Genomic DNA, 26,488 nt, shown 5'->3' with positions numbered 1-26,488 from the left:
CAGCTAGCTAATTGTGTGATTGCTGGCGTCGATGGTTTTTCCAAGGAACCTGCAAAATCTTTGCACGACATTATGTTGTGCTTCAAGCCTGTAGTGATGTAGAATTGTCAATGTCTATCATTGTGATGACACTAATACTGAATTACCAATCACCCTTTTCAAGTTCCATGCCTCAAACGTCGGGCCAGATCTAGTCACGCTGCAAGCAAATTGCGGTAGCAATGCAGGCCTAACTAGCCTCACTTGGAGTAACAAACAAGGCGGCGCATAAATGAATATGAGCAACACCTATCGTTTGTCAGCCTGCCGCATGAACGGCCCACTAAGGACCCCGAGCGATGATGCCAACATCATCGATCCAGTGTACAAGATCAACGGCGCAAACCGACCAAGACCATAGCTACGTGTGAGAGAGCCCATTACCAACGGTGTAGAGATCGCTCCAGTCAAAATATTGCCGACACCTTTACCAAAGGCCATGAAACTGTATACGTGCCCCGGATCCTCCGAGAGGGCCGATCCGAACTTGTTCCACAAACACGGGAACCCGCCAGTCGCCAATCCGAACACCAAAGAAAAGGCGAGGAGCGGTGCAAGAGACGAGGCATAGCCCCAGAGGGAAAAGGTCGCAACTGCAGCAATAAAGGAGGAGGCAAAGACGAGGATGAGAACGTTATTGACACGATCTGTGATATAGCCGAGGACAAGCTGGCCAAATATCGTAGCGAGGTTGTTCGCGGCCAGAATCAGCGCACCCATCGTTCCCGAGAAACCCAACGACGTTGCGTATGTTGGTAGGAAGAGTGCGGGTATATAATATCCAAGCGCTTCGAGGAAGTTGGTCAAGGCAAAGCAGTAGAACAGAGGCCTTTTGAAGAACTTGAAATCGCCTTTCCTCAGCGTACCCCGTCTCGAGGCTGGAAGCCGCCCTTTGATGAGGGGAACCATGGGAAGTAAAGTGACGAATTGTGCCACCGCCATTGCTCGCAAAGTTGTTTGATACCCGTACTTCGTAAGGAGTGACTCTAGAAGAAACGGCAAGCCAACTCCACTACATCCAGCACCAGTCGACATGATTCCATACGCAAGGCCTCTGCGCTCGATGAACCACTCATTGAGCATCCGAAGAAGTGGGTAGTTGACGAAGAGAAAGGTAAAACCGTAGAGAAACCCCTGAGTTGCAATGAGGCCAGGTACCGAAGTCGCAAATGAGGCTATCAGGAGGGATAAGGCACATCCTAACCAGCCGACGATAGTCATGTGTCGCTGCCACGCTTGGAAACGGGCCGCAAAGGGTGTTGCCAGTGGTCCACCGAGATAGTAGACACTGGTGGCGACGGTCCCAATGACGGCAATATTTGGGTCATGTTTGAGGGCAGGATGTTTCGAGTAGTAGTCTTGGAAGACGCCATACGACAATGGGAAGCCTGGATTCTCTGTAAGTATCTAAGATGAAAGCGATTGAGGGTTTATTTATGTAACTTTCATACCCCAGAGGACAGCTTCAGCAACAAAGGATGCAAGTATGAATAGCCAAGCAGACAACCCTTTGTCTGCAGGGCGAATTGACCGACCCGAAGCTTCGTCATGGCTTTCTTGTTCGCCGCGGTTGACGGTCTCGAGGCTCACAGTTTCGGAGTGGAGAGACATTTGGTACCTAGACTTCGAGAGCATGCAAATGATCTCTCTTCACGGAAAGAAGAAACAGTTGGTTGAGTAGATGATGTTCTGGTCAGCTCATATATGGCTGTTCAACTGCTCAACTGCTCAATCAAGGTGTTTGCTACACTTTGGCAGTTGGCTTGTGCTTGTGTCGGAACATCATACCACTGGCCTGATGCAGGCTAAAGGCTAGATCTGCCTGCACTATGCACGCGAACCAAAGGGGTTCTTCTTTAGTCATCAAAGAAAGAGATAATTGCGCAGTCTGACTGCCGAGGAGGAGGAAGGCGATCACCTGCTTGCGCAACAAGGTCATCTCGCCGGATATTATGTATCTATACCAAAGGTTAGTAGATTTGGTTCGCACTCTGCGGGTTGAATCAAGACCTCGCGGAGTCTCCCAAAGCTGATTAGTACATGTAGTATTTATTTTAGGAGTATACTTAGAAATTATATCATCTCTATAGATTTCATCTGTATAGATTTCATCTTTAGCTGTGTTGAGGACCTATGGGATGTGTTTCATTAACCGCACCGTACTCAGTCTCCATTTGTGTCAGTGAACGTTGGCTCCGTAGACTAGCATCCATGTGACAACATATTGTTCTCCAAGAAGCGAAAGATTCCATTTAAGAAGCAAGATTATGAATTTACGCTTGGTTCAAATGACGTCCAGAAGTCAGCTCGCCTCCGAACAGCAACATCTCGTGACCATATGCGTGAGCTCAACTTTAGCAGGATATTATACCATCAATCGCTTGCAGGTTTTGTAACGCGACATTCACTACCTACATGTGCTAAGTTGTACTCACTTGCTTTAGTCAGTTTATGCAACTGGGAGTCGATTACTTCTTTGAGTTCGCTTGAGTAAGTATTTTAACAAGGTAGTCTACATCGAAGGATGATTGGCGACCGCGGGGTTCGAAGGGTAGCAGCACATTGACCCTCCTTCCAGATTGTTATTGCGTATGATCATTCGTCTACGACTTTGAACTTTCCTGGTCTGTAACTTGTCCCATATTGTCGAAGGAAACACTGCGCAGCAAAAAACTTATTTCTCTGACTCTACCAGGTGATTTAGCATGCACATTCAGCCCAATCCTACTAGCCTAGCCAGTATTGGTAGCCCCAGCCGAAATTCTGCAGGCTGCAGCTAGTCGGACCACTCATTGAAAGCGACGTTTGATTGCTGCCCGCGACCTGCTTAAGTAACGATCATGCAACCCCAATGCGCGCCATATAACCAGAAGCCGAGCCCCTGGTATCCCACGAAGTTTCACTGCCCGTCTACTGTCATCGCATCAGGACGAAAGTTTTCACCATCAGATGACCATGCCGGCAGATGATCCACCTGCATACTCACCGCCGTCCTATGCGTCGACTATCTATACTCCTCTAGTGCAATCCAACACGATTCGGGTGTTGACCCTTTACCCCGCCCTTAGTCACGATGCCGAAGTTCAGTGCGGGCTATTGTCGACAGAGATATCCACTTGCCAAGAGCTCGAGCAGTCGTACGTAGCGTTGTCGTATGTCTGGGGGAACCTAAGTGATCCTCAGCTTGTCTATGTCAATGACCAAGAAGTTTACATTGGAAGAAACCTTTTCAAAGCACTCCGTCATCTTCGTCGTCGAGATCGTCCAATACGGCTTGGGCAGACGCGCTATGTATCAACCAAACCGATATTACGGAGCGAAACCACCAAGTTTATCAAATGCGCAACATCTATTCTTCTGCTTTGGAGACAGTTATTTACCTTGGAGATGATGATGGAAGCAACACGGCATCATCGGCTTGGAATTTTCTCGAAAGACAGAGCGAATGGGCACTAAACCGAGATGGCAACGAAGACATGAAGTTACCGTCCACTCTTGAGGAGAATCTGATTCACTTCAGAGGAGAGGTGGCTGATTTTGAGCTCAGTGTCCTCCAAAGACAATGGTTCTTGCGTGTTTGGGTTCTCCAGGAAGTCGTTGTATCGAGGAAAGTGTCAATACAGTGTGGTCATCGAAGAATCCCTTGGGACGATTTCTGCAAGATCATCTTGCTGAATCCGCGATATCACGATCGCTATGGGTACAGCATGCGAGCCATAGAAAGAGTCGACATTGTGCGCGACATGTTTCAGGCCCGCTGCGCCTACCAAGAGTCGCATGATTTGGCCCAACTTCGACCTTCCTGGCACACGAATGTCGCCAACTATGGTGGTAGAAGTGCACACATTATCGATATGCTTGTCAGGGCTCGTCAGCTTGAAGCATCTGATCCCCGGGACAAGATCTTTGCCCTTCTAGGGATTTCAACGAATGTGGATGTCGACAATAGATTGGTGGCTGTTGATTATGGCAAATCTACGGCCGAAGTACAGACTGATTTGGCCTGCTGCCTCATGGAGGAACACAAGAGTTTGGATATGCTGAGCTACGTTGACCACTCAATCAACGGCTTCTCTTCCTTATTTGGCCTTGGTCAGGCTGAAGCGCTGCCTTCGTGGGTTCCTGATTGGGATGCAAGCCAAGTTGCTCGAGGGCAGCGGCTCAAGACCATGCATGCCTACGATATCAACTGGGACTCACTACCCCTGGACACCGCTAGCCCCATCGTTCCAACAATTCTGAGTTTTTTGAATGAAGAGAAAGATGAAGAAACTGAAAGACGGCGGGACATAACCTCCAAGAGCATGGCTTGGCTCAACGACAATAAGATTCTACTAACGATTGGTTCAGTGATTGGCAGTATAATACACGCCGGACCTGACCTCCAACTTTGGGGAGCCGATGAAATTTCATTTCAAGCGATCAGAAACCGATGCGATGATCTCCCAGAGTTGCGTCGGAAAATCATGGCAAGATGGGCTCGGCTTCTTCTCTACAGACACAGAAGAAATTGTGTAGGAACCCACATTGACCCAAGACAAGTACCTTCTGGCCCAGAGGAAAGTATGGAAACCGTCCTCCGATCTTTGTATGATATTCCAGACATGAGATCACACACAATCGAAAGTCACTTGGTCTCTCGAGGGCGACAGACAGCTGCCTGGTCCGGAGAAGGCGAGCAGGTCATCAACCGAGTCACTGACAGGATGAGCATACTTGAAAATAAGACTATTGGTGCCTACGATAGACTTTCCGATGTTATCACAGAGCTTGAGAAAGTTATACTACCACCCGGGGCGAGAAGGAACGATCTCATAGTCTCGTTACGCGGTGCACGAGTACCATTTGTTGTTCGGCCGATGGACGACATTCACTTCGTGATGGATGTGGACGAGACTCAAATTCTATCATTACTCCGCTCCGGCTGCGACTTATTGAATCTCCAGAACGTAGCCTTTCTCGGTCACTACAGATTCGTCGGAGAATGCTTGATCAATGGATATGAAGATAGCCTCGATCAAGCGGGTAACGAATGGCGGGCCATCGCACTTCACTGAAGATCCGCAAACTTACGCATTCACAATAACACGTGAAATACCAATCTTGGCAACTTGAGATTAAATTTTGCTATCCAAACGAGTACCAAACCAACTTTTCATTCAATCTGCTTGAGTTTTCCGCCATTTTCCGTTACACCGCCAGCTGCTTTGGCCCAGTCCCGGTAGCATTGATCGGAAAGTACAGCGACACGATACAACTTTTATGAGACTCAGACACAAGAATGAGCCTGCGACACAATGAAAAGCAGAGTATAAAACGAATGAACCCATACTCCCAAACCATAGTTGCCAAATTAACTGCCATCGAACTCCATTGCGAAATAAGTGACCGGTCACTTATTTCGCAACATTTACTTGGCAACACCGATGCAGGAGAAGCATCGCTTGAAGGAGTCAGCCTCAAGGGCGAAGAGACCGCCGTGGTCGAGGAGGGTGGCGGGGTTCCAGATCTCGGGCTCGAGGCGGCCAAGGAGACCGGTGTAGCTGGTGAGGCCCTGGGGCTCGGTGACACCCCACGGGTTGCGGAGGACGATGTACTGCTTGTCGCCAATGACGCAGTAGCCGAGAACGGAGTAGGCGTGGTTGGCAACGATGTTGGCACCGTGGAACTCGCGGCCGGTGGCGTAGGTATAAGCCGTCATGGGGTTGATAGTCTTGTTGTTGACGCTGTTGGCACGAACCAAGCCCAAAAGGGTGTGGGAAGAGTGGTTGTCGCAGTTGTAGTAGTGAGCCGTGCGGCCGTTGATCTGGGCCATGGCCTTGATGGGGTCACCGCAGTGAGTCTGGGTGATATCCGGCTGCTCAGAGTTGGAGCCAGTGATCCACTTGGCGAAGGCCTTCTCGTAGAGCGAGGGCCAGATGTCAGCGCCATCGCTGGAGCGGCAGTAGAGAGGCTCGTTGTCAGAGTTGTTGATGGGGATCTCGTAGTTGACATCAACAGTCTCGGTCTTGTTGTTCTGCTTGCCGCCCTTGTCGTGGAACTTGACGGACAAGAAGCGCTTCTTGTCGTTGTCGTGGGTGTGGACGCGCGTAGCGCGGTTGATGGCGCTGGGGTCGGACCAGAACACGGAGAAGAGAGCAGAGACGAACCAACTGTTGCTAGAGCAGCCCTGGGTGGGGTCATCGAACTGGCGGTTGGTCTCACGGCGGTCACCAAGCTGGAACATGGTGATGTCGGAGATGAGGCGCTTGTTGACACTCTGGAAGAAGTAGTCGTACATGTCGCGCCACGAGGCGTTGGGTGGCTGCCAGCGGCCCTTCTGCATTCTGAAGGGAGTGACGAGCTCGTTGATGGACATTGTGACCTTGCGGTTGGAGACAGTGTCACCGAGCTCGTGGGCGTGGAGAACAAGGCGAAGCTTACCGTTCTTCATGCGGGCCATCTTGACCTTGGCCTCCTTGAGGTCCTTGAGTCCGACCTTCTCGAGATCCTCGAGTCTGCGGACACCAGAGAAATCGGGAGTCATGAGATCCCGCTCGTTGAGAATCTTCATGTCCTTCTCATCGTACATCTCAGCCTTCCTCTCCTTCTCGTTCAGCCTCATACCGGCGAAGAGAACAGAGTGGTGGCGCATGTCAAAGAGCTCATCATAGTCGGTCTGAAGAACATTCTGAAGGATCTGGGCAGCAGCCATCGAGTGACGGTCAATCTTGCGGCCAATGAGAGCTTCAGCCAGAGCGTACGGGTTGACGGCACCGACGCAAGGGTTCTTTGGTGGAGAGTCGGGACGGGGACCATCCTTGCTGAACTCGTGGTCCCTGTTCATGTCGACGAGGTCCTCGTAGTCCTCCATGGTGCTCTGAGATGAAGATCCGGGCATGCTCTCGATCTTGTGGCCAAGGATAGCCTCGACAAGAGCAATAACGTTGCTGTCTCTCTCGGTGCCGCGGATGTCACCCATTTTGAAGTTAAAAGTTAGGTAAAGTATGTTGTAATAAGCTAAAAAGATGTTGTGATTTGTTGATAGTGATGAAAAATTTGGTGTGGCTGCTGGTCCTCAAGTTGACAGAATTGCGTGACATTCGATGGGTCTTTATAACTTTTCTGAAGGACTAGAAGATCACACTTTTCTCCAATTGTGCCTCAATCTTCGGCTCTGCAAGGTGAATCATGAATGCGTAAACCTCAACTCAAACAGCTCGTACGTGTTATGCATCTTTGTCCATCGGTGCGAAGGTTTCGCATGGTCTGCTGCGGGGCAACAAAGGACGCATATTAGAGCATCAGCTACATACACGAGGTCGAGACTTTACAGCGTCGGATTCGATTCTGCAAGTCACAGCAACGAGACCTTCGTGGTCGTATTCACCTCGCAACGTGGACTAACCATTGGTCTGAGTGTCGAAGAGTATCGCCAATGTACCTGGAGTCTCGCGGTCACATGTAAAATGAGCCAGCGTCAGATGCTGAGGCAGACCTTGACGCTAGACGAAGTCAAAGGCTGACGACTCTTTCGTGCCCAAAGTCCGTGAGGGGCCCATCAGCACGACCCAGACACTTCTACAGAGACCCACGATGTAGGTTTCACTGAAACCCTGAGAGGAGCATTCGTGCAGTAGTCCGTGAGGGGTTACAATGTTGGGAGCAAATCTCAAGAGAGCATGTTCCCCGCGTGTGGACATGGGGCCATCATGAGGCTGAGAATCAGTCCCAACAAACTCAAGTCTGCAGCTTCAAAGGCTGATCCGAAGCAGGGATCCTTGTGTTGCGGCAACATCGGAAGAAGCTGGGGAACTGGTCCGGTTTGAAGTGACAACCGAGCTAGACTCAAAAAAGTGAGCAAAGTGTCAGGTCTATGACATGAAGCTATGTGCCACTGATGCTACCGATGAATAGCAAACTTTTGATCCCACATGGCAGCGCGGACTTGGTGGCGTCTTGCTCTACTTCCCCAAAGTCGCACGTAACAAATCCAAGCCGTTTCTTGTTTAGGTTTCTGGACCCCTCATTCTTGCATTGATTCTCCAAATCCATTGGTTTTTTCCGTTGCTGCCGTCTCCTTGCAGAGAAGCATCACAATCTTACGACCTCAAGCTTCATATCGAATTACTTCTTATGGGATCGTAAAACACCCGGCAATAACCGCAACAGAGCGGTACAACAGCAATAACTTCGAAAATTTTCTTCGTGCCGGGACAGAGCAATCGAGGCTTTCAAGGTTGTAATGAAGGTTGCGGGGTACCGGCGAGGCGCGCGGGGTACGTGAAGTCTAAGACGGTAAGGCTATGCGCGGCACTCGGGCTAATCTCCTGACTTTGACAAATGTGCCGGTTCCAGCCAGAGATGCGGTGTAAGAAGGTGAGATTTGGACATTCGACGATGACGATGGCGCTTTCCTCCCGCTTTTCGGCATTCATTCTCAGTCCCTAGAACAATGTCAATGACAAGTCAATGACTATGAGAAAGAGAGTGGCGTTCGGGCATTGTAATGCCAGGCTTCCTCCAGGTTGGACTAATATTGATTGATCAAAACATCCCATTTGGCTTACTAGGGAGAAAAACCGAATCCGAAGAGCAGATTGATCAGTAAATGTAAATGAAAGTGCCGCATTGATAGCCATCCGTCGAAGGAATGTAGTCCAGCTAGCACGGTCCGGTATTGCTCAAGTCCACAGCCTCAGTGTTGGTACAAAGAAAGGACGGTGTCTCAAGAGAACGTCGGGCGGGGCGGGGCTAGCGGCCCGAGCCCGATAGGGCGGGCCCCCGCCCGGCCAAAAGTGGAGTGTGTAGTGGACACCTCTGCCGCCTAAACGCCGGCTGACTGAGCCGAGAGAACGGCGGAGGGGAAACTCTTTTCCTAAGTGGTCTTTGTTTTGCGCGCTTTGCCCCGAAAGCTCGCATAAGAGCGCGACTATCCAACCGGGTTTTGCGGCCGGCCTCACGATCATCTGAGCTGAAACCATGTCAAAGCAGCATTTCTGCTTCTGCTGCGAGCTGCGAGTGGCAGCCTCTGGCTTATTGGCTCTGTGCTTAAGATTTGCAAAGAGCAGCATAAGCGGGACAAGATTTCCATTGGAAATTGCCCTACTACTATGGGACTGACCTTTTCCCAAGCCCCGGCGTACCAGAAAGTCGGGTCGGGCACCAAGCAATGCCAAACGCGTAAGGCTACACTCAGCCTCACTGTCGATCGCGAGCGTGCATTGTTATTGCGGGGAACCGCGGGCATCTAACCACACTGCACGATGCACTCCTCATTCTGAATGATCGGATAAGATTAGCAAAGGCTTAGAACAGCATCTCGGTCTCCGCAGCTCTGCGTGCGGGCATTCGAGATGTTACAGGTCGAGAAAGATACTTTTCACGTTTTTGAATGTCGAAGTCAGAAGGTTGTGGACTTTCATCCTCGAGCCTTGGAGTAACGGGTCCTTGACTTCGCCTACCTTAGGTATGGTGAATGTAATTTCCGAAAATTTGAGGTGCGAAAGTAACGGAGATGATATTACGAGGTTCACCGTGTTCACACTTCACAGTTGACCACAGTTGAGGGGATCCCTACCCATGTCAATACAGTGTACGATACACTTCTAGGCGGAGTTGATCTGATCCTAAGATTGCTCTCTCCACAAGGCCCAAGCAATCTCACTGCTCATTGCCGGACATTCAGACGAGCTTATGTCCGAGTCACATCAGATGAGACAAGACAAGCTGACTCCTATACGACGAGGACGACGACGACGACAGGAACGATTCTCGCTTATCACATGCTTCGAAATTGGAACGGAAAATGCATTGAGCGCTACTCCCATGATGTATCATCAGCCTTACGAGCATCTGACATTGAGATTGCTGTGATTATGGCGGTTTCTTATACTCTTAGCATTAGACATGTCAAGCGTGACCGGGAGATTTCCTTTGATCCTTTGGTAAGGTCGTTTACCCACTATTCCATTGCTCCATGTATCACCATCTGTGCCTCGAGATACGAAGGCCCGAAGTAAGAGTTTTATCAATTCACTAACAACAACCAACTCAGCTACCCCGCTTTGGACAATCAGTCGGTTGTTTGGCTGGCAATTATGTTGAAAGTGGTCAGACTGACTGACAAGTTGGATTAGTGTCGAGTGAAGCGCTATCTCAAGTGCAACCGGTCATTGTTCCATCAACAGACATCGGTCCCAGAAGCTCAAAATGGTCAACTCCCGCTCCACTCAATGCTTCTATCATGTGGACCAAATATCAGAGACTGGAGGGCATGTCAAAAATTCACTAGCGCAAACAACAAGCGTAACGTGCGTGATCTAAGATCGGCAGAGATAAGACATTTATTGGACCGCTTGTTTGACCGTCATTCTTCCCTGCCAAGATCCTATCAGATCCTTCGGGTCAAGTCCAGCTAGCCCCTTGCTAGAAGGCTGAAGATCCGAGACACACTTTCGAAATTCAATCGACGTGATTTGTAAAGTATCCGAGGGGGAAATCTATCCCAGAAATCAATGCGACAATCGTAGGGAGGCTCACAGATGGTAGCCATTCCAAAACTCCCAACGCTGTGGTAATTCTAAATCCACTACATTCATGCCCCTCAGGCACATACGATCCTGAGAAGGCACTGAAAGCCACTTGATCATCGTTAGGAGGTGGAGGCAGATATCATTCGGCCTGTGGCTGTCTATGTGGTACATATTAATGCCGCTTTGAAGAAGTACTCACATCATCTTGAGTGAGGCGCGCATCCTTCTCCGCCGAATTACCATCGTGGGAGGAATATTGAAGCCTGATATGTTTCTCGATGTCTGCACATTACACAAGTCTGGGGGGTTAACGGGACATGGAAGGTTTCTGTTCGCCAAATTGTCACCTCTTCGACTCGATATTCGTCCATCGATCGAAAGATACAAAACTGGCCATGTGAATCCCCAAAGCCTCATCGCTAACATAAACTAGAAGGCTGCCTCAGAGACTTCGAGTGTCTCGTTCTCCTGTCTTACCAAGGCGGGCAGGGCCAGATTGAACCAAATCAGCATGCCAGCATAGACAGTCTCCCATTCCTTTGACTGCCAGACGTATTTCCTCGGTGTAACAAATAACTCAATTTGTAACATCACTACATTCTTGAGACCAGTTTCCTGAGGAAGACAGGCTCCAGCTACCGGGCAGTCAATCATGTTGTTTCCGAAGCGAATATACAATCCGCGTCCGCCCCTCGGGCCAGACATGACATGGATTATGTTCACCAGTTTGATACGAGGCACGAAGACACATGTTTGCCTCCGCTCAAGATAGGAGCTTGCCCCTAAACAATTGTCCCGGTTCATCCTTCAAACGCTTTTTACGAATACCGCTTGCGATTCCCGTCTCCAGGCCTTGACCGGGGATCTTGCCTTCATAGAATCGAACGAAGGTATTCACGATATTTACGAAAAAAAAGCCCGATTGGCCACGCTCTTTCTATACAGCAGATCAGCGTCGAACGGCGGTTAACCAACACGATGGCGCGATTCCCAGCAGCCCGACTGCTCCTGGCATTGGTAGTAATGGCCGTCACCAACGCCCAAGTGGACCAGTCGCAGTACAGTGTCCCTTGCGTGATGCAATACGTCGGCTGTGTCGGCATCCGAAACTTCAACGACGCCTTCAGTCGTCTACTAGGCGACGACTTAATGGAACCTGTCAAGTGCCAAAAGTTCTGCAGCGGTATAGGCGCAACGTACGGAAGCTTGTACGACGGTAACTACTGCAGATGCTCGATTGTGCCCCTGACCTCACAGCCCATCATCGTCCCAGTCCCTGAATCCTATTGCAACAGAGTGTGCCTAGGCAATTCTAACGCAAGATGTGGCGGTGCCCGAATTATCTCAATCTGTACAAAGCGGTTTCTATCACTACCACGTGCGGAACCAGCAGTACCAGTACGACGACATCTTCTTCTTCCTCGTCGACATCCTCGTCCATCTCGACCACGTCCTCGTCAACTTCGACGACAACCTCTCAGACAACCACAGACACATCACTAACAACGTCTTCACCCACTTCAACATCCTCATCCTCCTCGACGACCTCTCCAACAATGTCAACCTCAACAAGCTAATCAACCTCATCAACAAGAAGCTTCCCAGCCAACACCCTCGTCCCCGCCCCGCTCGCACCAGCACGGTATATAGGTTGCGGCCGCCTAGACAACGACATGGTCAGCGACGTCGACCTCCTCTTCAACCCCACCGTAGCGAACCGACCCGCAGTATGTCAACAGTACTGCAAGGACAATAGGCGAACGATCACCCTGATGTCCGACAGTCCAAGTTCCTCTGTATCTGCAGTGTCCTGATACCGGGAGCGACATCGCCTTTTGTGTCGAGCATTCCTCCGAACGACAACTACTGCACGAATCCATGCAGCGAGATGCCTTCGGCGCCTTGTGGCGGTGCAGTTCCATTTGAATTGGGTGCGCCGATTTACACCGTGTACCAGCTGGACGCGAGCTTCTTCAACACTACGAGTTCGAGTTCGTCTTCGACTATCTCCTCTACTTCGACCGCATCTGCTTCATCGTCCAGCTCGGCCAGTATTCTCTCGAGCACATCAAGCCTATCGAAAAGCCCGGTAGTTTCGAGCACCTCTCCAGGAACATCATCAAGTAGCTTCAGTTCGGTATTCTACTCAAACACCACCACACCAGTAACAAGCTCAAGCATACCAGCGACTTCGGGCTCTTCAGCTTCCACAACTCCAGTGGCGAGCACTTCCAGCAGCGGATCCATCCCTGCAACTCTACCCCTTTCCTCGACGGCTCCTGCTTTGGTTCCCGCTTCAACACCTTCTGCAACGCCCTCCGACAGCTCGATTCCAAGCAGCAGCACTCCAGCCGCGCCCACTTCACCTGCCTCGACAACAAGCACTATTCCAACCACGGGTCCCCTCCCAATAGACACAAGGTCCTCGAGCCCTACTCTCGCATCTACCAGCAGCCCTCCGGGATTGGGCCCGGCTTTCCTTCTCACAGTCACCATACTAGGTCAAGCTGCACCAACCCAAACCCTTAACCCCTAGGTGGATGAAATGTAAGGACAGGTTTTTTGAGCTTATTTTCTGATTTTCAGTTTTCAGATAATGTCTTCCATGTAGACTGGAGGTGTGCCTGTAATAATTGTTGCGTGGATACTGGCCAACCCATTCACCTGACATTGAATCATCAGTAGATTCCATTTCAGATAAGTTAGTAAACGACTAGGGTATTTATGGATTCACTCGGACAATTGTGTTGTGGATGCGTGGGTAGTTCGTGACATTTTTCCAACTTGTTTAATTCTCGATTTCTTTTCGTTGTGTTTGGAAGTACAGGAAGCGTTTAGAGTCCCAACGCTCCTTCGAGGAACTGAACAGCCATTGAACCAATAACCCCAAGAGCAACAGCATATCATCAGTATGCATCAAGCCACTTGAATTGGACACAACAATCCCGACGTCTGATGTAAACCAGAATTCTCAACCAAGCACCCATCTGCCATCCAATGCACACTACTCCGTAAACCTAGCAGCATGTCACCGGCCCCCCACAATCCCCACAACCAACGGATCCACCCACAGATCCCCAGGGCTGCCACCCAATAAAACACTCCCATGCAAAAGCGGTGAGCCCACCAAGCCACAGCTAGCCCAAAAGCCGGTCCCCACATGACGCGGCAGAATCCCCAGACAAGCTCCGCCTCGGACAAATGCTCCCAAGGCTCAAGCTCCATATCGCAACCAACGTCACCGTCAATCCCACGACCAGTTCATCCTCCTCCTCCCTTCTAGCACCATCCAACCTTTCTAAGGACCGACGATTAAAGGAACACGGGAACTCGGAATAAGAGAACCACAACCACAATGGCGCCCTCCTTCCGCGCCCTCCTCCAAAATCTATCCTCTCTCCTCCCCCACCTCCCTACCACCCAAACCCCCATCGCCAACACTAAAACCTCCCTCTCCTCCTCCCCCAGCACCAACAACATCCTCAAAACACCACAAACAACCTACGAACCCCTCTCCGGCGCACCGAAATGCCCAATCGACGGCTCCGGCCAGAACGCATGCTGTCACGTCTACCCCTCCGGCCGCCTCCTCCTGACGCAATTCTGGGATGACACCGTACACGTCGGCGGCGCGGAGGAGGATTGGACCGTTCACGGACTATGGTAAGTCATTTCCCAATCCCTTCTCTCGTCTTCCCGTCATTGTTATGGGATCGGATCGGATTGGATTGAATGAGAGAATCGACCGCTCCCTTGCCAAGCCCACTCCCTTCGGAAAGACAATTGACATCTAACCGGGATGATTGCGATAGGCCCGATTCCTGCGATGAGAGCTACAAGGCTTTTTACGGCATGACGCCTCAGTTTGACAACATCACCGATATCCTAAAGCATTACGGTCAAGATGACCTCCTGGCTTCAATGGAGAGATACTGGGTAGCAGCATAGTAAGACCCCCCCACACCCGTCCCCCGTTCTCCGCCCCCGTCCCCGCCCCCGTCCCCGGCCCCGTGCAACCCCGGCCGGGATCAAGCAGTTCCCCCCGGCCCATCATCGGCCGAACCTACCTTGAGCATGCATCGATCATGCTAACAAACACCCTCCCTCGCAGCGGCACAAACAACCACCTCTGGGCCCACGAGTACAACAAACACGCAAGCTGCATAAACACCCTCTCCTCATCCTGCTACGACACCGCATACAACCCCGGCATCGAAGTAGTCGACTACTTCACCCGCGCCTTCTCCCTCTTCCGCCAACTCGACACCTTCACGGCGCTCGAGAGGGCCGGCATCACGCCTTCAAGCTCCAAGCGCTATGCTCTCGCCGACGTCACAAGAACGCTGGAGAACCTGAGCGGCGGCCGCGTGGTGCTGCGGTGCTCCGGACGCGGGCACGACGTGCTTCACGAGGCTTGGTACAGCTACTTCCTGAAGGGCAGCCTGCAGACGGGACAGTTTGTTCCCGCGAGGGAGCTGGGGGGCCACGTTGATGCGAGTAACTGTGCCAAGGAGGTCAGGTACCCGCCCAAGAGATGCAAGGGCAACTGCCCGAATGCGGAACTATAGAGCCTTTGTTGAGCTCGGACTGCGTTACGGAGATGTCACTCGCGATGCCTGTTGGATAATGACTTTGTATGTGAGATTTGCTTTTGGGGATACTGGTCTGGCGTTTGGACAAGGAATGGGGAGTTTGGTCCGGGTCATTGGTGATATCCTTCTGTCCGGGACCGAGAATTGGCGTGCTGGTCTCCGGTAGTTGAGCTGTAACAAGTAACTTGTTAGAAAACTCGGTATGCTCGGCATTGCCGATGCGGTCATTTTCGATACTGTGCTGTTGGAAAGCCGACGGCAAATGACATTGGTGTTTCAGCCTCCTCGTTGGAGGTAATTGCCCGTGGAGTTTTTCGGATAGCCTAACGCCGACGAGGCTGGAATACTGAGGGACAACTTGAAACTATCCTTTAATATGGGATGATGAAGTCAGAAGTCTAACCGTGTATCTGATGGCTGTCTCCCAAACTCAGAGCTGCAGGTGCAGTTCTGGAAGATTGCAGCGGCGTTTTCCGAAATTCGACTGCGGCTAGTCACTGAACAGAAGAAACAATGTTCTTGAGTCCGCACGTGTCTTGACCTAGTCCACGGCTTCTAGCCTCGACGCGAAGGATCCTGCCTCAGACGTTGAAATCTCCCTCTCTGCCCCTACCAGCACGCCAGCCTTGCATGCAGACGTCTAGACAGGAGTGGTGCAGACTGGCGAGGCGCTGAAGAACGCGGATGCATGCCTTATCGGACCGACCGTCGAAACTAGCGCACGCTTGTGCTGATCTGGATTAGAGCGTGTGGAGGTGGAAGAGTGGGCTGAGACGGACACCGATGCACAGCACAGCATGGTGCCATGGTCGGATTCGGCGTGGTACAGCGTCCTGTCATGCCTGGCTTCTTTGGAAAGTTGTCAAGGCATCTCCGCAGCCCCGACTTTGGGCGCTTGCTCGAGCGCTGGTTCGTTGTCGGCATTTGAGGAGAAGGGGGGGGACGGGGTGGAGAAGCCACGGAATGCAGGCTATTTCTCTGGGCGCTGTCATCAACAATGATCAGAGCATGGGCTCCTTGGCCTCTCCGCCAATTTGTTCTGGTGCTCAGATCGCGGTTGACCTATTCGTAAAGATACAGGCCATCGACACGAATGGAAGCCGGTGGTCCTGGAATCCCGTCCCACAGACGTAGGAAAACCGCAGCGGGTATCAACAGTTCCGGTGCCACGAGGTGGACAAGGTGAGAAGAACGAGGGTTGGAGACGGGCAGATTCTTCAGCCCTGCCAGTGATTTCCAGAGACCAGAGGGCAGTGCGATGTAACCTGTCCAACGCGAGGACCGTGACCAAGTTACCAGAGCCAGTGGTCGAGAACGATAGAAATGTCTCGTTGGACCACCCAGCTGCTATGCGTACCTGTTCTGAGAAGAGCTTTTCGTGCTGACATGAGCGGTTCCACCACCCTCTTCTTCTCCCCCTCGTCCACGGGTGTACCGGCACGACGGCATTTGCAGACGGTGGCAGTGTTAATACTTGTTAGCGTCGACGGCTCCTGAAGCGGCGGCAGCTAACAATGATGCCTCACAAGCTGCTTCAGTGGTCTCCGCCACAACGGGGCTTCTGTTGCTGCAAATGCTCCTACTTGGCTGTCTGGGAAGTGCCGTTAAATTATTGACAAAACTTAAGCCCCGATGTGGGCACACGACACCGATCTGAGATGCGTTCAAGTCGAAACTTCGACTGGTCTTAATGGCATTCCAATGGCCACGGCGTTGTGCTGATGCAAATGGACCCCCTGGTGACAAACGACAGCTGAGCAGCAAACCCAAGTTGAGCAAACTCGTGCACTGTTGATCGGGCCAAGTCGACCTGCAAACGGCTTCTTGCATTGGCGAAGGAGGGTGGCCACCAAGGCGTCGTGGTCTGATAGGTGGGCTGAAGCGAATGGAAGCATGGTGGAAGACGCTTGGAAGGTTTCCCTCATGCGCCGTTCTAGGGGCGATCCGGGGAGTGGCAGGCCCAGGGGTTAGATAGTTAACTGAGGGTGGTCAGTGTGAGTTTCTGCAAAGAAATGAGCAAAGATTGCTTGCGATTCACAAGATTGCCAAGTCCAGCGTTCTGGGACTTGGATATGCCCACCAGCGTGAGTTTAGGATAGCCGCGACCGCTATTTTGGTAGGTGAACGCGAGAGCCGACCATCTGTAACCATCGAGCAGTAGGTAGCCTATCAGCCAGCATCGGTTAGGAGGAGGATCTCGATCCCATTCTGTGGGTTTTCGTCGCATGCTTGCTGCAGTCGCCAAGGGGTAGCGCCATCTCTGCATCCGTACGAAGCAATGCGGTTGGCATTTTGCTCCCGAATTACCAAGTTTTTCAGAACAGTCTACTCCCTAGGAATAAACAGAACAAGGTGGAAATCCCAAGCAGAACGCTCGGTCAGTGGGAGAAGCCTCTGTGCACATTGTTGCTCAGAGCTGGCGCTTTCCGCCATCCCAAGTGTCGGACGATCACCATGTTGTCGAGACCAACGAAGTTCATGCTTTGTTGAACTACTGAGAATAGTGGCCTCGAGCATGGGCGGCTTTGATCCGAGCCCCATTGAGAGACGAGACCGCCGGTGGTGAGAGGGGCCTTTTGGGGGCAGAACCTGGCAGGGCTCCATCTGTACCGCGCGCTATCGACGCTGCCAGCAGCAAGTTGTGAGGAGGTTGAGGGGAACAAGCAGCCACGGCAGCGTCCCAGCGTCGATTCACCCCAGGGGCAAGCCATCAGTGCGTGGTGTTTGTGGCTGCTGTCGTGGCTGTCGAGGTGCGGTGAGGGATGTCCCTCGCACAGTTGTTTCGTGTGCCTCTAATTTTCGAGCATTGTAGTCTCATCAAAACAAGAGCCAAGAGTCGAACTTGCACTGGGCAGAACGTCGACGGCTCTCACGGGAGATTCGGGTGGAACACTGTAATTATTAGCAACATTACAGGGACGATGCAAGCTGATGGCAGGCTACCGCTAGCAAGTCCCGAGGATCCAGCGCCGGAGGTCCAGATCAGACCAGACAATAGGCGGCAAACTTGAAAGCAACACGGCCCCAATTAAACAAAGAGACGGCGTGGCGCACTGGGGTATTCGTAAGGCTCGTTCGTGTCCAGACAGTCCAGTTGCCAGGTGCCTTGCGTGCCGGTGCTGTGGTCTGCGTGAGCAAATTTTGGTCTGGCGGTGATGGCAAGTCTGGCTGGGCGAACTCGAGGAACAGTGGAGGACTATCACGAGACCGTCAGCGCAGGTGGCCTGCCAATCAGGCGTGCATGTCGTAGACAGACAAGACATGTATGATGCCCGCAGCTTGTATCCGTAGGGCACGAGATTTGCATCCGAACGAGGAGCGAGGAAGTATTCCGCCCAGAGAATGGCAGAGCAGAGCAGTCAGAGTGAGGCGAATAGGAAACCTCGGATCGACCTCAAGATGCGCCTCGGCCGACTACGAGTGAAACGTACTCGTCGGGTACAGCGCCAGAGCAACTACAACAACGGCAGGCAACGGCAGGCAACGGCAGCCATGATCCATCTGCCAGCGGCCAGAGTCTGCAAGCTTCCAGGCGTGCGGCGTGCCTCGTGCCGAGTACCAGATGACGGGAATGTGGTGGAAAGGTACTCATTCCGCAGGTGGGTGAGAGGGGGCAGCGCAGCGCGGCCTGCAGTGTGCCAACCGACAGTCTGGTTTCTGGTGCCTCGGTTTTTTCCCAGCACAACGGACACCGGTGACCGACGACGAAAGCGGACTCGATTGGCTTGTTCGTTTTGGATTGGGCGTTATAAGCGACTTGTCGTCTTGGACAATGGGCGCCCCAGCCTTCGTACGACGTTGCAGGCGGCGTGTTCCGTATGTTTGTGCTGTCGTCACATCAATAATCATCTCGGATCCTGCCACTTGGCTAAGCCTGAGAGACTGTCCGACTCTGACAGTGTTTGGTATCCGTAGTGTTGCTGGTTTGTTTTCGAACTTGTTGTCTCTGGGATCCTCTGCATTGACCGTGGAAATTTGTTATGTCTGGTACAATCAAAGAGGGAAATCATGAACAACAATAACAAGGCGGGGGGGATGCCTTGAAAGTGAGGAAGTCACCAACAGTCGGTACGTGGAAGGTGATCCATCGGCGCGGAGGTAATTACGAACGACGAGGAGGTGCACACAGTACGTACACGACGCATCATTGTGGGGAAATATGTTAGGAGATGGTGCTCCTTCTCGATCTTTGCCCATTGTTCCTGCCCATTTTCGAGTATTTTCTGTGGGTTGTCACCAGACACCCACATTGCCTTCACACAGTGCAGAACGAGGCCCGTCCTCATTTTCCAAGCTTGCTATCCCTAAAGAAGACTAGCGCCTCAGCTGCAATGGGCCTAGTAAAATCATGATTAACCCACTTGACAGCCTAAGCAAGGCAAGAGGCCTTGTCCGTTCCTTCCATCCTGGCGGCCACTGGTGAGCACTGCACTGTGGCTGTCCTCTCTCTCCTCACTGCTGCTCAGTCTCGGTCGTCCCTCTTGAGTCTCCCGGTCGCCGTCCAGTCTCTTTTTGCCCGACAGGTTCCCACTTGGCAAGTCCATTCCATTCCCATTCTTGCCCTGTCCGTTCCTCTTTTCCACTCCCATTTCCCTCCCCGTCTCGCTCGCTCATCCTTCCCAGTCCACCCTCCTCCTCTTTCCCTCCGTCCACTTTCCTTCCGCCCACTCACAACCACACCACCCACCACGCAACTCTCGAATCCGCAACTCACTCTCCCTACCCGACCGATCCTCACCGAGAAAAATCATCCAGTCTCCCCTTCATCGTCTTCGGTCTGGGGCTTCATATTGGACAAAACGACGACACTCACGCACACCCATCAAGATATTCGACTCCTGGGCAGACTTTTCACACAGCAGGCTTTCTGCACAGACGAACGGAAAGGGTTGTAACGGGCGTCGCAGCCCCGGATTTTGGCACCATCCCCCGCGTTTCCCTCCCAGCGACTGCATACAGAAAGGGCCGAATACACACTCCATCTCTCAACAACACACTACACGGATCGCTCCTACAGTCCCAGAAGCCCGTTTCCATCACTCTGCACCTTCTCTTATCAATCCTCTTCCCCGCAAAACTCAATCAACGCCCGCTAGACCTTCATTGTCGATGCCAGCGCCCCTACAGAGCCGTCGCCGTCGCTCGGAATAATCCTCAACTATCTGACTGTCTCAGAGCGACCGTCGACCACCGACGACAACAACCGCCACCACGTCTTCACCGTACGTCGCCAACATGACACAGGCCGTCAAGCGGGCCTGCGATGCCTGCCATCGCCGCAAGGTCAAATGCGACGGCGTCAACCCATGCCGCAACTGTCACACTGCCCAGCTGTCGTGCACATACAATGCCATCCCCCAGAAGAAGGGCCCCAAGGGCTCCCGTGCGAAGGTTATCAGCGAATTGAGGGAAACACAGCGACAGACCAGTTTGTCGGCAAAGGTTCAAAACCGCATGAATGGCATTCCGAATCCTCCAGGCCCCGTCAGCTTGGCCCCGACCCCCGGTCTGCTCTCGAGCGAGCTCGTCAAAGAATGCATCGACTTTTACTTTGCGAATCTGTACGAAAAGATGCCTATCCTCGACCGACGCCAAATCGACCAGCAACTCCCATTCATGGAGCAGAACCGCGATACCTACTGCTTACTTACGTCGCTGTGCGCATTTATGATGCTTCAGCCTGGAATGTCAATGCCAACAGGCGACCCTTTCAACCTCGATGTGATGCCTGGTGCCACCATCGTCGCAAGCCAGTTGCTTTTGGAGGAGACTCTGCAAGTTCGCAAGGGCTACGACTACCTCGACAACATCAGCTTCAATACCCTTGCAACAAACTTTTTCATCTACGGCTGCTACCACGGCATCGAACTGCATGACAAGGCTTGGTTCTACCTTCGAGAGGCTTCTACCATGATGCACCTCAACGGCATGATCAAGGAGGAGACGTATCACGGTCCTCAATGGGACAACGCCGAGTCCTCTCGGAGAAGACGGCTATTCTGGCTATTCTACATCATGGAAAGGTAAAATTTGCTCACTTTCTGGCCCCAAGTAACCGGTATTCTGTTTCATCTACTAACGGCCGTCTCTGCAGATCTCACGCCATCCAACGCCAACGACCTTTGACTTTGCAGGCCACTATCAACCCGCCCAACTCCGCCGATGACCCGAGCGACCCACTTAGCCACCAGCTGAACAGCTTCATCATGCTCGTGAACCTGTTCCGCCCCTTCGACGACGCCTTCACAGCCATCTGGAATAAGACCCGTACCAATCTCTACGTGTCTAACCTGCAGAAGCAGTTGAACGAAGTCCTTCCCACCTACCTCTGCCAAGATGGCCAATTGTCCGATCTCCGTACCAACCAGCAGTGGCTCAAGAGCACTGTCTGGCAATTGACCCATGGAAACTCGTCCAACGAAGACAACATGAACTTCAACTACCCAGTCGACCTGTCTCGCGAGCTTCTGATGACCCTCGCCTCTCACTTCCCTGGGCAAGGCATGGAGCTGATGAGCTCTGGCTTGGTAAGAATCCCCAAGCTCACATCTGTTTTCCTCCCGTTACTAACCCGGTGTGCAGATTGAAAAGCTTTTCGAGATTAGCTGCAACATGACCGACTTTCTCGCTGTTCAGCCCGCCGCAAGGGATCCTTTCACTGTCGGTCCCCGGGAGCAACTCAACCAGACTCTCAACATTGTTGCCGTCCTCCGCCACGGCGATCATCGCTTCCTGCCGTTGTTGCTGAACAAGGTTGCCGACATTATGCCCCGTCTGACCAACCCCATGCTGCAAAACGCGCCCGAAAACTCCAACATGGGCAACATTGACATTTTCGATGGCTTCGGAAACGCAGGCATGGCGCAACCTCCATCTCAAATGCAGATGCAGATGGATACCGACTACGACCGGAAATTCTCCGTTGCCGACTACGAAAAGAAGTATGGCGTGTCCGATATGAACAGCAACGGCAGTGAGGCCAACACCATACCTGCCACGTCTGCCAGTGCATCCTCCGTTCCTCCAGCGACTACTGCGGATATGAACTCGCCTTTTGCCAGTAGCTCGCCTGCCATCATGTCTCCACCAATGGAGTATCCCCACAACGGAATGAACGACTACGGGTGCACGCCGATGCCCGATATGGTCATGAGCCCGGCTGGCCAAAACGGATCGGCGATGAACGGTCAGAGTAAAATGAACAATCAGCATCAACACCAGCAATCGCATCACATGATTCAGAATCAGTGCATGACGCCACAACAAATGCAGCCCAATATGAGCCAGCATCATATCCACAACATTCAGCAAGGTCAGAACATGGGCGATATCAGCCCACCATCAGTTCAGGCCCAGCAGACAATGCCGACGTCCCATCCTATGGGTCCAGGTGGAAACAACCTCATGAACTCCATACCCCGTCAACAACCGCAGCGTGCAAGTAGCTATGCTATTCAGCAACAACCGATACCACGCACCGTAGGAGACTTCCACGCACTTCAGCGTGCGAATTCCGATATGCCCGGTCTCTCCGGCATAAGTACGGAGATGGACTTCAATACTATGCGCTGATTGCTGTTATCATTGGCAGCGCGCGTTTAAATCGGATTACCTTGAACACGCCGCTTTTAATTGTTTTCTCCCCATTTTTTCTTTGTCAGAAGCGCTGGCTATTTCTATCATGTTTTTTCACCATTTTACTTTAGATCTTTGTTCCTTTGCATTCATTCCACCATCTTCGGGATGGGGCGCGGGTTGATACCGCCGCCACTTGAAGATCAGCGGGGATGACAACAAACCAAAAAAACTGGGGTGCCTTGGGTTTGGGGACTTATATTGCAAAACATGGACTTCTTGTATAGGCTTAGGGTCATGGACACTCTCGCATCTGCCGGCTAGGGCATGGGAATTGGAGTTTTTCGGGCGTTTGAAAGAGTTCTGCAACATCAAGAGGAGGATACTTGGATATATGAGCAGGGCCGACATGGGAGCGGGTATTCTGGCTACGGCCGAAGCTTGGTTGCGCAGGCAGCGGCATTTCTACCGACTCCCATGATCGATATGAGAATTAGGAACTCGTCAAGTCTGCAAGCGCGCAATACTGACATGCGTCTGTCTCCACGGAGACTTGATGAATGAATAAAGATAAACTTAGATTGACTTTACTTTGACTCCACCTCCGTAGGCAGCCCAGTCCCATGTGAATGTGTTACTGTCGTACCTTGTGTGAGGTTGGGTAGTAGTTCCTAAGATGGCGACATGGGTCACTCTAAGCGGTTGATACCAACCTCCCTCCTCTGACCTGTCTTGGACTTGGTTGACAATGGCTTTAGAGCATATCAGCAACGTCATCTCACAGAAAGCAAAACATCCGCCCACAGCCTCGCAGCCCATACATCTCGTTCACGTGCTCGACGATGCGTGTCAAGAACCCTCTTTACTATCACGGGAGACTACCTGCTCCACGGCTCCCAGAGCCCTTTATAGTACCCGTAAATACTCTTCTTCTCGCTGGCCCCTTCACCGTAGCGAGTCACGTGTGAGCATAACGAACTCGTAGAGCAGCGATCAACTTGCTTGGTCTCAAGCAGTTGCCCCATCTTATGCTGCTGCTGCTTCCCGTTGCTAGTGCTGGTACCACGTGCAGCAACCCTAGATTGGACCTTGATAGTAGACCCAATCTGTTGTTGTTGTTGTTGTTGTTGTTGTTGTATTTAACGCCGTGGCGGCAAAGGCGCTGCCGCCCTTGCGGCCGACCTCCCGAGGGGTATATGGCGTGGAGGGCCGTAGGCTCGAGCTATATACTCTATCCCATCGAGTGCCAATTGGCAACAGGTACATTATGCCCAGTTTTGACCCACTTTTGCCCCCTCACCGCGGGAATACATGACGGTACGTCATCAACCCCTATATTTTCCCAGCTGCGTTCACCACCACAACTAACATTTCTACAGATGGGCAACTGTCGCGATGTCCTCAAGCGACTCTGATGCGTCTGATTCGTCAGCGCTTTCACATATCACCGTCGCAGTACTTCCCGAAGACCTTGATAGCGCCTGTACAGCTCAATGTAGGCCCGAGAGGTGTGATAACGCAACTGTACGCCCACACGAATCGCCTCCGCTAGAAAGGGGCACACCGGGCCAATTCAACCCCCTCGACGTGCCCTACCGCGCCGCAACAGTATGGGGTCTATCTACTACCCCTTTAGAGCTTTTTCAGCAGTATGTGCCTTTGAGGCTGGTTGAATCGTGGGTACAGTGGACCAATGAAGCCGCAGTACGAGGCCCTGTTCAACAACACTCTCGAAGCAGCAACTGGAGGCCAACCTCTGTAGACGAGGTCTACCTGTTCCTAGGTATTCTTATCTATATGGGAATACACGTCGAGAGCAAGATATCGCAATATTGGTCAACCTCTCAAAATAGCGAAGACCCCATTCATCTGTTTACTCGCTTTATATCACGCAACCGCTTCCAGATTTTATTACGCCGCCTATGTATCTTCGATACTGCCAACTTTAGCCAGCCAGACTCTCCGCCTACGAAGAAACGGCGCCGCAGCGAAGCCCAGCCTCGTGAGGACCTCATGCCTAAAGTGTACAGGCAAGTCAACCAGTGGTCTAGCCACATACAAGAAGTAGGGGATTCTTTCTACATACCTGGTAGTAACCTCACGGTTGATGAGGCAATGGTTCGATTTACAGGTCGTTCTATTGAGAAAACAACAATACCTGGAAAGCCTACACCAGTTGGCTATAAAGTATGGGTTTTGGCGCAGTCTGGTTACTTTATACGTTGGTTGTGGCATGTTCACGGCAAGGGACCCTACGGGCTCGTTCCACAGCAGCGCTCACAGCGTCACCAAAAGAAGAGGGATGAAACTAGCCTTACGCCAACCCAACGCGTAGTTACCACACTACTAACGCTACTGCCAGTTGCTGAATACCACGTTTTTCTTGATAATCTGTTTGCCTCTGTCAAGCTCTTCAGGGCGTTGCGGTTGAACTCAATAGGGGCTACGGGAACCTGCCGGAAGGATGGGGGAATCGATCGATTACTTGTCGATGAAAAAGAAGATGAAGGGAGGTATATCCCATGGGGGGAAATCCACTGTATCCCTACGAAAGATGGTCAGGTACGTGAAAGAATAGGCCGTAATCATAGTATCTAACATATCCCTAGATCAATCAACTGAGCTGGAAGGACAACGCTCTCGTCCTTTTCCTAACAACCGTCTTTCGTGGTACTGAAGAGATCATACGAAGCCGACGCCGACCGAATAAATCCTCTGCGGCAGCTCGTGCTGCCCGGGAAGTTTTTGGCACCGAAGCCAGGAAGAACCTACCGATCCCACTTTGTATCGACGAATATAACCATAATATGAATGGCGTAGATACAGGGGATCAAATGAGGTCTTATAACCAGTATGGGCGACCAGTTCGTCGCGGTGGGTGGCAATCCCTTGCGTGGAACTTTCTTCTAGAAGTAGTTCTTGTAAATAGTTTCCTTTCACAACGCTGGGGAGAGCCAGGGTGGGCACGAGTCAACTCTCAATATGAATGGCGGCGGTCCCTTTCTGCCCAGCTAATTCAACACTTTGGGCCATTAAGTAATGGAAGGAAATACAGCCGGCCCCAACGGGCGACAGATAAAAGGAATAGTTCTATTCCGTCGGAACAGCATGTAAGGGACAGGCGGAAAAATCCCTCGGCTTGTGTAGCTTGTACTCAACAGAAAAGAGCACTAGGCGAGACTACAGGAAACTCGCGATCCCACAGAAAAAAGACGAGGTCAGGGTGCCTGCAGTGTGGAGTAGCGCTTTGTAACTCGGATGATTGCTGGTACCTCTTTCATAGTCAGAGTATATAGACAACAGAAGTATCCATAATCTAGGCTTTTTGGTTGGCTAGAAGAAGTCTTGGCTGTCTCCTGAGTGGTCAGTTCCCCTCAAGGGCATGTGCCTGTTGCCAATTGGCACTCGATGGGATAGTACACGCCTCTTCCTAACGTCCTCCAAATCTTACCCGTGGGCTACAGTCTGTTCTATCCGTCCCTAGTTCCCGCTGGTTCCCTAGCTCCGTTATTACCGTCTATCCCTCTAGGAGGAGAAATTCGTTAATCGGGCTGTTGGTTTGCGTGTACCACAGGTTAGTCACACAGGTATTCCTGGTATCGCGATCGGTAGCAATATCGCTGGGTTAATCTGGTGTTCTTGTTGTTGTTATTGTTGTTAAGGAGAGTATCTAAACGCGAAGGCTCGTGATATGGAAGGAGGGAGCTGAGGTGTGTCACGTGCCGAAGACACGTGACATAGCTCGGCTCCGTGTATACCTAGCGATTG

The 26,488-nt window shown here is 51.8% G+C and overlaps 9 protein-coding genes across 9 annotated transcripts; 5 read left to right on the top strand and 4 right to left on the bottom strand.

Moving 5' to 3' along the window:
* Positions 1–77: 77 nt before the first annotated feature.
* On the bottom strand, positions 78–1,668 carry BDP81DRAFT_417113 (major facilitator superfamily transporter). Its single transcript, XM_060589595.1, has 2 exons — positions 1,491–1,668; positions 78–1,427 (listed from the first exon to the last, which is right to left on the bottom strand). Exons 1-2 carry the CDS (start codon positions 1,648–1,650, stop codon positions 289–291), a joined length of 1,299 nt encoding a protein of 432 aa, XP_060451067.1. The 5' UTR covers positions 1,651–1,668; the 3' UTR covers positions 78–288.
* Positions 1,669–2,972: 1,304 nt separating this feature from the next.
* Positions 2,973–5,038, top strand: BDP81DRAFT_417110 (uncharacterized protein). The gene has a single exon (XM_060589594.1). It carries the CDS (start codon positions 2,989–2,991, stop codon positions 3,493–3,495), a length of 507 nt encoding a protein of 168 aa, XP_060451066.1. The 5' UTR covers positions 2,973–2,988; the 3' UTR covers positions 3,496–5,038.
* Positions 5,039–5,449: 411 nt separating this feature from the next.
* BDP81DRAFT_308220 (uncharacterized protein) lies at positions 5,450–7,000 on the bottom strand (the record flags this gene model as incomplete). Its single annotated transcript, XM_060583434.1, has 1 exon — positions 5,450–7,000. One exon carries the CDS (start codon positions 6,998–7,000, stop codon positions 5,450–5,452), a length of 1,551 nt encoding a protein of 516 aa, XP_060451065.1.
* A 4,531-nt stretch (positions 7,001–11,531) lies between these two features.
* On the top strand, positions 11,532–13,082 carry BDP81DRAFT_498215 (uncharacterized protein; the record flags this gene model as incomplete). The annotated part of the gene is made up of 4 exons (XM_060595460.1): positions 11,532–11,769; positions 11,876–12,280; positions 12,511–12,676; positions 12,719–13,082. The coding sequence occupies 4 exons, from the start codon at positions 11,532–11,534 to the stop codon at positions 13,080–13,082; spliced, it is 1,173 nt and encodes a 390-aa protein (XP_060451064.1).
* Positions 13,083–13,908: 826 nt separating this feature from the next.
* On the top strand, positions 13,909–15,121 carry BDP81DRAFT_308502 (ribonuclease T2 family protein; the record flags this gene model as incomplete). Its single annotated transcript, XM_060583467.1, has 3 exons — positions 13,909–14,216; positions 14,366–14,500; positions 14,665–15,121. 3 exons carry the CDS (start codon positions 13,909–13,911, stop codon positions 15,119–15,121), a joined length of 900 nt encoding a protein of 299 aa, XP_060451063.1.
* A 1,324-nt stretch (positions 15,122–16,445) lies between these two features.
* BDP81DRAFT_92746 (uncharacterized protein) lies at positions 16,446–17,659 on the bottom strand. Its single transcript, XM_060596504.1, has 2 exons — positions 17,177–17,659; positions 16,446–17,124 (listed from the first exon to the last, which is right to left on the bottom strand). Exons 1-2 carry the CDS (start codon positions 17,409–17,411, stop codon positions 16,613–16,615), a joined length of 747 nt encoding a protein of 248 aa, XP_060451062.1. The 5' UTR covers positions 17,412–17,659; the 3' UTR covers positions 16,446–16,612.
* Positions 17,660–18,793: 1,134 nt separating this feature from the next.
* BDP81DRAFT_417098 (uncharacterized protein) lies at positions 18,794–19,406 on the top strand. The gene has a single exon (XM_060589593.1). It carries the CDS (start codon positions 18,918–18,920, stop codon positions 19,155–19,157), a length of 240 nt encoding a protein of 79 aa, XP_060451061.1. The 5' UTR covers positions 18,794–18,917; the 3' UTR covers positions 19,158–19,406.
* Positions 19,407–20,380: 974 nt separating this feature from the next.
* Positions 20,381–22,717, top strand: BDP81DRAFT_445692 (uncharacterized protein; the record flags this gene model as incomplete). Its single annotated transcript, XM_060591985.1, has 3 exons — positions 20,381–21,168; positions 21,240–21,672; positions 21,728–22,717. The coding sequence occupies 3 exons, from the start codon at positions 20,381–20,383 to the stop codon at positions 22,715–22,717; spliced, it is 2,211 nt and encodes a 736-aa protein (XP_060451060.1).
* Positions 22,718–22,776: 59 nt separating this feature from the next.
* Positions 22,777–23,214, bottom strand: BDP81DRAFT_92710 (uncharacterized protein). The gene has a single exon (XM_060596503.1). The coding sequence runs from the start codon at positions 23,129–23,131 to the stop codon at positions 22,835–22,837; it is 297 nt and encodes a 98-aa protein (XP_060451059.1). The 5' UTR covers positions 23,132–23,214; the 3' UTR covers positions 22,777–22,834.
* Positions 23,215–26,488: the final 3,274 nt, after the last annotated feature.

This window comes from Colletotrichum phormii (genome assembly GCF_030913505.1).
Source record: "Colletotrichum phormii strain CBS 102054 chromosome Unknown BDP81scaffold_2, whole genome shotgun sequence".
NCBI classification, from domain to species: domain Eukaryota; kingdom Fungi; phylum Ascomycota; class Sordariomycetes; order Glomerellales; family Glomerellaceae; genus Colletotrichum; species Colletotrichum phormii.
This window is presented reverse-complemented; position numbering and strand designations above follow the sequence as displayed.

What these genes read in the sequence shown, in the direction of transcription:
- BDP81DRAFT_417110 (XM_060589594.1), top strand. Translation starts at nt 2,989, where the DNA reads ATGACCATGCCGGCAGATGATCCACCTGCATACTCACCGCCGTCCTAT.
- BDP81DRAFT_417113 (XM_060589595.1), bottom strand. Translation starts at nt 1,650, where the DNA reads ATGTCTCTCCACTCCGAAACTGTGAGCCTCGAGACCGTCAACCGCGGC. An exon ending in TGCTGAAGCTGTCCTCTGGG is followed by an intron (nt 1,428 to 1,490) that starts GTATGAAAGTTA and finishes CAGAGAATCCAG; the next exon opens with GCTTCCCATTGTCGTATGGC.
- BDP81DRAFT_417098 (XM_060589593.1), top strand. Translation starts at nt 18,918, where the DNA reads ATGGGCGCCCCAGCCTTCGTACGACGTTGCAGGCGGCGTGTTCCGTAT.
- BDP81DRAFT_92710 (XM_060596503.1), bottom strand. Translation starts at nt 23,131, where the DNA reads ATGTCGGCCCTGCTCATATATCCAAGTATCCTCCTCTTGATGTTGCAG.
- BDP81DRAFT_92746 (XM_060596504.1), bottom strand. Translation starts at nt 17,411, where the DNA reads ATGCAGAGATGGCGCTACCCCTTGGCGACTGCAGCAAGCATGCGACGA. An exon ending in ACTTGGCAATCTTGTGAATC is followed by an intron (nt 17,125 to 17,176) that starts GCAAGCAATCTT and finishes GACCACCCTCAG; the next exon opens with TTAACTATCTAACCCCTGGG.